The 12,011-nt window shown below is 37.9% G+C and overlaps 1 protein-coding gene across 5 annotated transcripts in view; it reads left to right on the top strand.

Moving 5' to 3' along the window:
* The window catches only part of VPS13A (vacuolar protein sorting 13 homolog A), a 229,371-nt gene that overhangs the window by 135,689 nt on the left and 81,671 nt on the right, over positions 1-12,011 (top strand). For all 5 annotated transcript variants that reach the window (XM_032866682.1, XM_032866681.1, XM_032866680.1 and 2 more), the window contains exons 36-39: positions 1,812-1,939; positions 2,472-2,641; positions 3,355-3,572; positions 4,248-4,480. In XM_032866682.1, coding sequence (XP_032722573.1) covers positions 1,812-1,939; positions 2,472-2,641; positions 3,355-3,572; positions 4,248-4,480 — 749 coding nt within the window. The remainder of the gene's footprint in view (positions 1-1,811; positions 1,940-2,471; positions 2,642-3,354; positions 3,573-4,247; positions 4,481-12,011) is intronic.

Consider the following 12,011-nt stretch of genomic DNA (forward strand, 5'->3'; position numbering starts at 1 on the left):
ATTTAAGCTTCTCGAAAAAGCCATGGAAGAATAGTTTCATGATCATGGGGTTGCCAAAGATTTCTTAGGTAGATAAAACACTAATCATAAAAACTATATAAAATAGAATTCGTAAACATTTTCAGCTTCTCCTTATCCAGAGATGGTATCAAGATTGTGAAAAGTGAGGCCTCAGTCTGGGATACATATTCATGATACATATATCTGACATTGTTTTCATATCTAGAATACCTGAAAACTCCTTGAAATTAATAACTTAAAACTAAAATAATTACCGGATGAGTTGGATACTTGGGAAAGGATGATACCTTAAAAGGAAACTACACAGGGGCACCTGGGTGGCTTAGTGGTTAAAGCCTCTGCCTTCAGCTCAGGTCATGATCTCAGAGTCCTGAGATCAAGCCCCACATCGGGCTCTCTGCTCAGCGGGGAGCCTGCTTTCCCCTCTCTCTCTCTGCCTGCCTCGCTGCCTACTTTTGATCTCTGTCTGCCAAATAAATAAATAAAATCTTAAAAAAAAAATCTCTTCAAAAAAAAAATAAAAGGAAACTACACAGATGAAAATGTGCTATTAGCACATATTTATCAGGAAAAGTTCATTTTACCAGATGAGTCAGATTTTAAGACTGACAGCTTCAAGTGTTGGCGAGAGTATGAGACAACTGAGACTCATAATGCTGTTGGGAACGTAAAATAGTGTAACTATTAGAGTTTGTGGGTTAACATGTATCTACCCTGTGACACACAATTCCAGGTCCAAGTATTTCCCCAACCCCACTCCAAAATAGGTGTATATATACACTACATGACTTACTCAGCAATATTTGTAGCAGATTTATTCATAATCATTTAAGTCTGGGAACAACCCATATGTTCGTCAGTCCTAGAAGGGGCAAATTGTGTATTTTCATAGACTGCGTAAGAAAGCATGAACTACTAATACATGTGACAGCGTGGATGACTGTCAGAAGCATGTTAATGGAAAGAAGCCAAACATAAAAGAGGTTTTACTCTTAATGTTACTCTATACAGAATTTAAGGACAAACAAAACTAACCTTTCTGATTAAAATTAGAATGGTAAGGAGGTTGGGGAAGAGCTGGAAAAGGGTATGAGAGAACTTTCTGGAGTGATGTAAATATTTAGTAATCTTAATGGGAGTGTTGGTAGTGTGGATGTACAAAATCTCATTAAATTGTTCAGTTGCTTTCAACTTATTTTACTAATACAAATTATACCTAAATTAAAAATAAGTTACGTGGTGGCACTGATCTGTGGAGTTGGGTACTGTGAGAATTAGCAATTGCTGTATTTTAATAAAAAGCTCATTTTATATATTCCGTGTACATATAATGCCTTGACTCAAAATGTAGAATGCAGAAAAGAAGGAATTTTGGATCCTTCTTTTCAGTGTGACAGTTGTTTAAAATATCTAAGATACCTTGTTTGGTTTTAATTTTTTGAAGTAAAATTTAAATATTAAACTATGCACCAGGTAGTCTAATAAGTATTTTGTACATACTCTTTCACTTAATCCCCAAAACAAACCCAGTGGTTGGTTCTGTTATTCTCACCTTACAAAAATGGAAATGGAGGCACCAAGTGTTAATTAATATTCCTAAGCTATCATGGAAAGAATCCCAAGCTGGGCGTTACTGAGTTCAACTTCTGAATTTTCTAATCTTTATTCTTTTATTGAGTAACATTATTCTACATATTTAATTGAAAATTCTGCTAAACCTATTAAAACCTATTTTCATGATTTTTACCTTTCTTGACTTTTTTTACCCAATAACTTTGAATTTTTCCAAGGAACAACTGTAGTGACTGCTGCTGTGGTAGAAATCCATTCACAGGCCTCTCAAGTTAAGACAACATTGAATATGAGCTTCAGAACCGACTATCTCACCATGGTCCTGTACAGTCCGGGGCCTGACCAGGTGAGTTAGGAAGAAAAAATATTTTCTCACTTGATGAAAATTATATAGGTGAACGCTTATTATTAAAGTAACAGTTGTTAATTGTATGTATTTTGGAGTCTCTTTTCCTCTGAAAAATGTTACTGATCATTTCACTTTAATACCAAGTTTAACCATTGCCCTTTTAAGATGAGTTATCTTTCCTAAACTCAGTGATGTAAAAAATAAAATTTTTTAAAGATTTTATTTATTTATTTGACAGAGCTCACAAGTAGGCAGAGAGGCAGGCAGAGAGAGAGGTGGAAGCAGGCTCCCCGCTGAGCAGAGAGCCCGATGCAGAGCTCGATTCCAGGATCCTGAGATCATGACCTGAGCTGAAGGCAGAGGCTTTAACCCACTGAGGCGCCCCTAAAAAATAAAATTTTAAGTGAAAATTTTTTTTGGCCTTTCATTAGCAAGCCCTATAGAGATAGAGAAGGTGGTAGTTCATATCTTAAAATAAGTATTAGACTTTGTTTTTATGTAAAAGTTGTATTGATTTCTTCTTCCACAGACTTCCTTTATAGATGTTCGTGATCCTTCTCTGAAACTTGCTGAATTTAAGTTGGAGAATATCATAAGCACTGCAAAAATGTATACAGATGACTCAACATTTTCTTCCTTTTCATTAAAAAACTGTATTTTAGATGATAAAAGGCCTCATGTCAAGAAGGCAACTCCTAGGTAATAGTATTCTTACTTTTTACTTGAGAAATGGTTGTGATACTTTATAAAACATATTCCCGAAGTTGCGTGCTTGTTTTCTGGGTGCATCACAAGATCTTCAGAACTTCAGTTTAATGGAGTTATGGTTCTCAGTCTTATGTGCTGTTCTTACTGGATGGTCAGTGGATTGGTTAAGTAGAAATAAACAGTGCAATTAAATTGGATTTTTTTTTAAAGATTTTATTTATTTATTTGACAGACAGAGATCACAAGTAGGCAGAGAGGCAGGCAGAGAAAGAGGGGAAAGCAGGCTCCCCGCTGAGCAGAGAGCCCGATGGGGGGCTCGATCCCAGGATCCTGAGATCATGACCTGAGCCAAAGGCAGAGCCACCCAGGCGCCCCTAAATTGGATTTTTAAATTAATCTCTATTTAGATTATTACTGATCTCTGCAAGATGAAAACATGAAAAATCGAGGGAAAACATGAAAAATTAAGAAGACAAATATGCTGAGATTCTAAGTTCTAATTTCTTACAGATGTACTTCCTAGTTTATGAAACAGTTGTGCTCCAGAAGTTTCTAAGTCTGTTATTTGGAATACTTTGTGACCTTCCTGGGAGAAATAACTTCAGAATGCTGGTTTGCTGTTAATAAATGGTTAAGAGGTCTTTTGTCTTTTGTTGGTGTGTTTGGTTATTTGTAAGATGGATTGTTGTTACTGTGTTTTTCAGAATGATAGGACTGACAGTTGGGTTTGACCAAAAGGACATGATGGATGTAAAGTACAGAAAAGTCAGAGATGGTTGGACAACTGATTTAGTCCTTCAAGAGATGTATATTTGTGCAAGTGTGGAATTTCTGCTGACAGTTGCAAATGTCTTTCTTGAGGCCTACACCACAGGCACTGCTGTAGAAACCAGTGTTCAAACATGGACTGCTAAGGAAGAAGGTTAGTTATTAGCTAAAATATTTCATATCTATAACTAAAGTGCTACAGTAGCACTCACCATTGATTACCTTTCTAGATGATGAGGTTAAGTGAATTACTAAATTAAAATTTTTATTTTTCATAGGTAAAAGGAAAACTTAAATGTGCTTTCCGGTAGAATGTGCAGTTTGTGTATTTTTCAGGATGTAAATATATATTGGGTTCATGAATTACGAACAATATATAAACAAATAGACTTCCCTACAGGCAGCAATTTGAAAGAATGTTTTTGACAAAAACAAGTAGGGAGAATAAATCAACCATTACTTTTCATAATTACAGTTAATACTATAAATTAAAGTTCTTTCATTTCTGTTATCTTTATAGCTCTCCACTATCTTTTACATACTTCATTCCTTATGGTAGAACAGAAGTAGTATCAAGTTGAGAGTTGGAAACTGGGTTAGTTACTTAGTTAGGGTTTTTCTCCCCACATTTTTAAATGTTCTGGAGACTATAGCATCGTGAACTCTTACACTAAGAGAATTGCAGTAGATTCCTTTGGGATCTAAGATTCTTTTATTTTTTTACTTGGAATGAGAAAACATTTTCTCAGAAATAATTATTCGTAAATAATATGTATAACAAAAATCTATAAATATTTTTAAATGTGAACATATTTTTGTTTCTGTTTAGTACCTGTACAGGAATCAGACAAATGGGAAGTTAATATTATTATTAAAAATCCCGAAATTGTGTTTGTGGCTGATATGACAAGAAGTGATGCTCCTGCCTTAGTCCTTACAACACAATGTGAAATTTGTTGGAAAGGTGACCTTGAGAACAATACAATGACTGCTGCCATTAAAGATCTTCAAGTGAGAGCATGCCCATTCCTTCCAGTCAAGAGAAAAGGCAAAATCACTACAGTGAGTTTACTCTTACATTATCTGCTTAATCGTAAACTATTTTGGATTCAGTGTATACCACTTTAGAAAACTACCTACATACTTTCCAGCCTTTCTCTGTAAAATACTTTCTTTCTTCTCGGAGAGCCTAGTCTAGATTATTATTACTCCAGCTTTGAAACTCTTCTCTTTCTCCAGGTGCTTCTCAGTGTGGTATGTATTAAGATGCGTTTTTCTCACCGTGGCTTTCTCACCACTTCAGTTGAATTCTCTTAGGCCTTTGAGACTTTCTATTAGTTGTTCGCTTTGTTGTTTCAGTTTTATTATTTTAAATCTTTTTCTCCCATATGGAGATTTTGGCTCAGATATGTTTCTCCTTTTCTTTTTTCTTTTTTCTTTTTTATTTTTTTTTAATATTTTTATTTATTTGACAGATCACAAGTAGGCAGAGAGGCAGGAAGAGAGAGGAGGAGGCAGGCTCCCCGCTGAGCAGAGAGCCCGATGAGAGGCTCGATCCCAGGACTCTGGGATCATGACCCGAGCCGAAGGCAGAGGCTTTAACCACTGAGCCACCCAGGCGCCCCTCTTTTCTTTTTTAAAGATTTTATTCATTCATTTGACAGAGAGAGAGACAGCGATAGAGAGAACACAAGCAGGGGCAGAGGGAGAAGAGAATCAGGCTCCCTGCTGAGCAGGGAACCCGACGTAGGGCTGGGTCCCAGGACCCTGGGATCATGACCTAAGCTGTAGGCAGATATTTAATGACTGAGCCACCAAGTTGTCCGTGTTTTTTCCTTTTCTACATATAACTTATTTGAACATTCAGCCATTTGCCTTGAAAGAAAATCACATTTTTGTTTTACTCTCTGGTAGCCTCTTGGTTTTGCACCTCTTCATAACTGATTAGTTTATTTCTTCAAACACATCTTTTTCAACTACTTATTACTTCTACTGCTCATATAGGACACTTATAAAATGTGTATGTAGACTTCTGCAAGGAGTAGTAGAAGCATAAATGTGGTAGTGGTGTAAATACCATCAACATAGAAATATAAGCTATAATTTTGTTATAAGTAAGTACGCATATATTAGGATACAAGAGAGTTTATTGTCCTAGTTTGCAAGACTGATGGCTCACCACTAGGAAAAAAGGAAAGAGAAATGGAGGGGATATAAGGGCACCTGGGTGGCTCAGTGGGTTAAGCCTCTGCCTTCAGCTCAGGTCACGATCTCAGGTCTTAGGATCAAGCCCTGCATCGGACTCTCTCCTCAGTGGGGAGCCTGCTTCCCCCTCTCTCTGCCTGCCTCTCTGCCTACTTGTGATCTTTCTCTTTCTGTCAAAAAAAAAAAAAGAAAGAAAAAGAAATGGAGGGGATACAGATTCTCTTTTAGGTTAAAATACAGAAATCTTACATATATTTCTTCTGTCTATACGTTTGGCTTTGTTAAAAGACAAAATCTGACCAAATAAATTTGAAGATCTACTTGGCTTTATTAAGCAATTCATGCATTTGGCTGCATCCCATCTAGCAAAAAGAAGCTCCTAGGAGTTATATAAAATGAAGATTCTTATTAAGAAGGAGGACGGGGCAAGGAAGTTATTAGCAAAAGAAAGGATTGTCTTGGACAAGGTCATGTTCCCTTAGGGAGAAAAGAGGGAGTCTTCTTGGTGGATTAATTTATCTTCCTTTTGGGGATAGAGAAGGGTCCATGTGACAGATTACCTCATTGGTGCAGGCCAAAAAATTCCTTACTGACGAAGACTTCTTTTCCAGGGGAGGTTGAAACTGCAGTTAGCTTAGGTATTAAGTTTAGTGACTTAGCCTAGCATACGTGACTACATCTTGATCCTCTGGTTTTCTTTTTAACAACTTGAACTTAGCTGTATGACACACACAAAGGGTTGGGAAACGTGGTCTTTTTTTCTGAGCTACCTTGTACTCAGGTAAAACTTTTATTTCTATAGAAGAGAAGAGGACGGTCTTGAGCATACTGCGAAGGCACACACGAGTTGTGTCTTTCCACGGTGTCAGCTTTATTTAATCATAAAGCAAAGTTAAATCACAATTAGAAAGCAGGTTCAGGATTCCAGACTCAGTGACAGTTCACCAGGTGATTCAACTTGGCTTCTTACACAGCACACCAAGCAGGGCACAAGACAAATCACACAACAAACACGATAACAGAAGTTAATGAACCAAACGTGAAGTCAGTCTGTGGGCGCGAAGATGAGACAAGGCCACCGTCTGGGCTGGGTCAGCTCTCAGCACTTACTGCTTCTGATGTTCAAGCAGGGAAGGATCTCCATTCTGTTCGGAGATCAATCAGGCAGAGCCTTCGCAGCAATTGCCTTTTTAAAGTGGTCAGACGTAGGGGGTCAGGTCTGAAGAGTCTGACAGTTTACCACCCAAATCCTCCCCTTTCAAAGGGATTTAGTCAGTTTTGGGTCTCTGCAGACCTCCTCTGGTCCTGCTCCTTCTCAGTTCTGGGGTGTCCGCTGACGTCGGTCCCGGTGATATCTCCTAGCTGCAGTACCTTAACTGCTCGAGCCCTTGCTTCACACAGGCTCCTACTTGACGTGAGAGACTGCATTTTGCTCCCGACGAGGAAATACCAGATAGCAATTAGAGGTCCTGCCCTACCGGTCCACTCAGATGTCTCTTCCCTTGTCCACACAAATAATTCATATTTGTCTTTTCTCACCCATAGAACAAATTTATCTCTTCCTAAAGGGCTGCAGTCTCAAAGTCCAGAATCTTTAGGTGACAGCTTTCTTTGTTCAGTCTGCCATGACTTCTCCTTTTTGATAATCTATTAACCAATAGACACATAAGCCATGTCTTTTCCGCAAACACTCCGTCACCACACACACAACCGTTATATAATGGTGGCGTAAGGGCAGGATAACTGCAGTTTAAAAATGCATTCAGAAAAGTTGGAATGGGGAGCACTTGTTAGTCACTTATCCGTAACGATTGTCACATCCTTCTGAGTAGAAATGTGAAAACCTGCAGCTCTTGCAACAGAGTCAGGTTCCTGGGTGAGCCCGTGTTGGAGTCTTCCGTTTTCACTCCCATGGAAAAACATGGTCATTTGCTCAGGTGGCGCCAGCTTTCTCCTCTAAAAGATGTTTTTTTGTTTTTTTTTTTTTAAGCAATTATTCTCTGTAGACACATCTGAAGTGGCTATTGCCTTTTTTTGGGAGCTGCCCTGTTTTCACAGTTTGCTTCCTACTGAGCGAGTTACTTGGAGATTGTTGTAGCAGGTGAATTAATAAAAGACTTTTGCATGGCTTATAATAGTTTCTTAGGTAGTTTTTCATTCCTTAAACATTTAGTTTAGTTCTGGGTAGTTCCAGGTATAAGCAACCATAACGAAAGAATGCATCCATTCATTTATTCTAGAAAACTCCCATTTTATTTACTAATTTCTATATTCTACCTTCATCCAGACTTAGTAAATAGGACTGGGCAAGGGGGCCAGGCATCATCTGTACTCTCATTTTTGTTGTTGTTGTTTTTGTCACGGGCTAGTTCCCCTGTTTGATTTTAACGGAAACTGCCAGAAAAAGACTAGGAACCGCAGTCTTATCTCTTGCTGAGGCCCTTCCTTGGAGCCGGACTCTCCTCAGTATTTTCTTTTCTCTTACAGGGCTTTGCAAACAGCAGGATGAAGGAATTAATAAATAGCAGCCTTCTAAATATTCCAGACCTGTCTGGCAGTAGGCTTTTTTCTAAAACACATTGTCTGCCTTCCTAGGTATCACCAGTAACAGCTTCACCAAATATTTTGCTCTGACACTATTAAAGTCATTAGCTTTGTATTTTTGTAACCAGAAGGCCAGGGGTGCAAAGCACCTGGCTCTGGGGTCCCAAACAGATAACGTTTGGCAACTGGCTGCTTGCAAAAATCCAAAGGCAGACACATGAGTGGCGGGAAATAAGGAATTTATTTCAGTGAGGCCAACACTGAGAAGACAAGGGTCCAGTATCTCAAAGATTGTCTCCAAGGTGCCAAAAATGTTTCTAGGTTTATATAAGGAAGAAGCGTGTCAGAGATTGGTGGGTCCATGCAGGTGGGTGGTAAAGGTCAGGTCGATCATTTTCCTGGGGTCAGTCACATGGGGTCTTGCTGGCTCAGGGCAGTCCTCTCTGCTTGAGGGATGGTTTCAGCCCATCAGGGAATACTTTGCCACCAGGGTCTTTTGCCTGAGTTAAGAAATAAGACAGAAAAACTTAATCATTTAGAAAGTATAGATAGAGGTCAAATGGAGATAGTTGTCCTCTCTCATTTTAAAAGAGCCCATGTCCATTCAGTTGCTAAATCAGTCAGATATTTTGACTTTGTTACAGTGGTGCCAACTTCTAGGTATGAAATTCTGTATTAGGATATTAGGTAGGCTTCTGTAACAAGAGGTACCACCCCCCACCCCCTGGTTAACTACATTGTTAGCATGGTTAAACTGCATTTAATTTTTTTTTAAGATTTTATTTATTTATTTGACAGACAGAGATTACAAGTAGGCAGAGAGGCAGGCAGAGAGAGAGGAGGAAGCAGGCTCCCCGCTGAGCAGAGAGCCCGATGTGGGGCTCAATCCCAGGACTCTGAGGTCATGACCTGAGCCGAAGGCAGAGGCTTTAACCCACTGAGCCACCCAGGCGCCCCGTTAAACTGCATTTAAAAGATTCTTTACATATTGCTGCTGGGTATTCCTGGGATGTAACTTAATCTACTTGTTCAAAGAAATTGATTTTTTCTTCTTGGTCCCATTCTGCTGACCATTTTGAAATTGCTGACCATTACACTCTACCTAGCAGTAGCCTTCTACTTAGTATACAGCTGAAGAATTTGACAAATAACATGAAGGTTAATCACTTCCAAGTTTTGAGAGAACTACTCTGCTCCTATCTCTGCCGCCCCCCTCCACCCTGTGCCCCCACCCTTTGGGGACTTTGCAAGGTTGCCTTGGTAGCTTGCTTCTGCTTCGAAGCAGACTTTTTAAACATCACTTTCGACTTGTAGATGGATTATTACTGTGTGTGCTACAAGTTGCTTCCTTCACAGATAGAAATAGAAATCTAGAGAAGGAGATCTTTAGCTGGGTAACCATGTGTTAAGGGAAACTTCTGTGATTATAGGGAATTTTGAGAAGTGTATTTATGGCCAACCAGCAGTTTGGGCCACATACATTTTGATAAGTTGTCGTTAGTGGAACTTTAATTGATACTGTATTCATTTTGTATTAAAACAAAGTTTCTTAATTTAATATTAATTGAGGTCCATGGATGGTTAGTAGAACTTCATAAAACTTTTAAAAATGTATGTAAAGTGTTATATGCATGTGTTTTTTAAAAAGATAATTTTCAAAGGCTAGATGGCACCAAATTTTTCTACCCATTTTAACATATGGGGTAGTTTGTTTCATCTTTGCTTCCTGTAGAGTATAAATTTATGTTGTCTGGCCTTATTTCATTAATGTTTTATAATAATTTTTGAATAAATTCCTAAATCCTAATAAAAGCTAACTCATGATCCATATGCTGAATTTACTTTACATAATAATAAATAGCTGACAGCTTTTTTTTTCTAAGTCTTTAATCAAATTCCAGTTAACATACAGTGTAATATTGTTTCAGGTTATAGTATAGTGATTTAGCACTTCCATACAATACCCGGTGCTCGTCACAAGTACAGTCCTTAATCCCCACCGCCTTTTTAACCCCCGCCCCAACATCCTCTCTGGTAACCTTAGGTTTGTTCTCTATGTCTGTGTTTTGGTTTGCCTCTTTCTCTCTCTTTTTTCCCTCCCTTATGTTCATCTGTTTAGTTCCTTAAATTCTTAAATGAGTGAAATCATATGGTATTTGTCTTTCTCTGACTGACTTATTTCACTTAGCATAATACTTTATAGTTCATCCACATCATTGCAAATGCCAAGATTTCATTCTTTTTGATGGCTGGCTGGTCAGCTTTTTGTTTTTTTGAAAGATTTTATTTATTTGAGAGAGAGAGAGAGAGCACGAGCTGGGTGGGGTTGAAGGAGAGGGGCTGAAGGAGAAGCAGACTTTGCGTTGAGCAGGGAGCCCAATGCCGGCTCGATCTCTGGAGTCCAGGATCATGACCTGAGTGGAAGGCAGATGCTTAACCAACTGAGCCACCCAGCTGCCCCTGGGCTGTCAGCTTTTTTAATGAATTTATCTTAATTCTATAATTTTCCTAAACTTGTTATCTTTACTAATATTTTTAATGATGCTAGATTTTCTAAAAATCACCTCTAGAAGTAACATTGTCTGTTCCTTGAATGACAGTAATGATTCATTCTCATCGTATTCCTGTTATTAAGTTAGGTGGTAATAGTATGATTTTAATATTTGCTTGTGAATTTAATGTAAAACCTTTAGTATGTTGAGAAATTTTCCCTATCTAATTTTGAAAGAATCTTAATCATGAATTTTTTTTTAATTTTTTGAGAATTTTATTGAGTGCTTACAACTATCTATTGAAGTATAATATGTTTACTGTTCTTATAATAAATTACATTAATAGTTTTTCCTGTGGTATATGAGCCTTACATTTATGGGTAAAATACCCTAAATTGGAGACTATTTTATTTATTTATTTATTTATTTATCTGACAGAGATCACAAGTAGACAGAGAGGCAGGCAGAGAGAGAGGAGGAAGCAGGCTTCCTGCTGAGCAGAGAGCCCAACGCAGGGCTGGATCCCAGGACCCTGGGATCATGACCTGAGCTGAAGGCAGAGGCTTTAACCCACTGAGCCACCCAGGCGCCCCTGGAGACTATTTAATTTCTTCCATATTTTGTTAAAAATACCTTAGAGGATTCTATAATAGAAGACTAACTCTCCTGTAAGAGTAGCTGAGGGAGGTAATTTATAGTGAGCTCCCGTAGGTTTCTGTAGGTATTGTCTGTATCCTAAGATTGCTTCTTTGAAGGAGAAGCAGTAGCAGCAGGAAAGGAATGCATTGGTAGTGAGAATCACGTAAGACTGGGAGCAGTTAGGTGAGAGAGTAGGAAGGAGAAGAGAATAGTAAAATAGCACTGAAATCACAATGGCTATAGTTGAAGACAAATAATACTAGGAAAACAGTTCCATTTTAAGAAATGATTTTACATCATTAAGTTCTCTCAGGACTGTGTTACAACTTGACTATAATGTAGTTTTGGCATAAACACATTTACAGTTAATAACCAGCTACATTTTTAATCTTTAATAACTAGACTTGAAAATAAAGCAGTTGGGTAAAGATAAACATATACCTTCGTATTTATTTTGGGGAAGGGGTTATTATGAAAAGTTTCCAAGGTACAGAAAAACTTTCATACATATAATATTATTTTTTGATTTTGCTTTGTCTTCTGTAAGATAAAGAGATAACACAAACTTTATTTTGAAAATCTTGGATCATGTATTATAAAATAGTTATAATTTTCTCCTTGAAGTTTAGAGAAATAATACACTAAATATTTAAGTTATGTACCAGTTGATCTCGCTAATGTTATTAGAATAATGGTAGATTTTAATGTGATTT

Source organism: Lontra canadensis, unplaced genomic scaffold (genome assembly GCF_010015895.1).
Source record: "Lontra canadensis isolate GAN:19392208 unplaced genomic scaffold, GSC_riverotter_1.0 scaffold31, whole genome shotgun sequence".
Lineage (NCBI taxonomy): Eukaryota > Metazoa > Chordata > Mammalia > Carnivora > Mustelidae > Lontra > Lontra canadensis.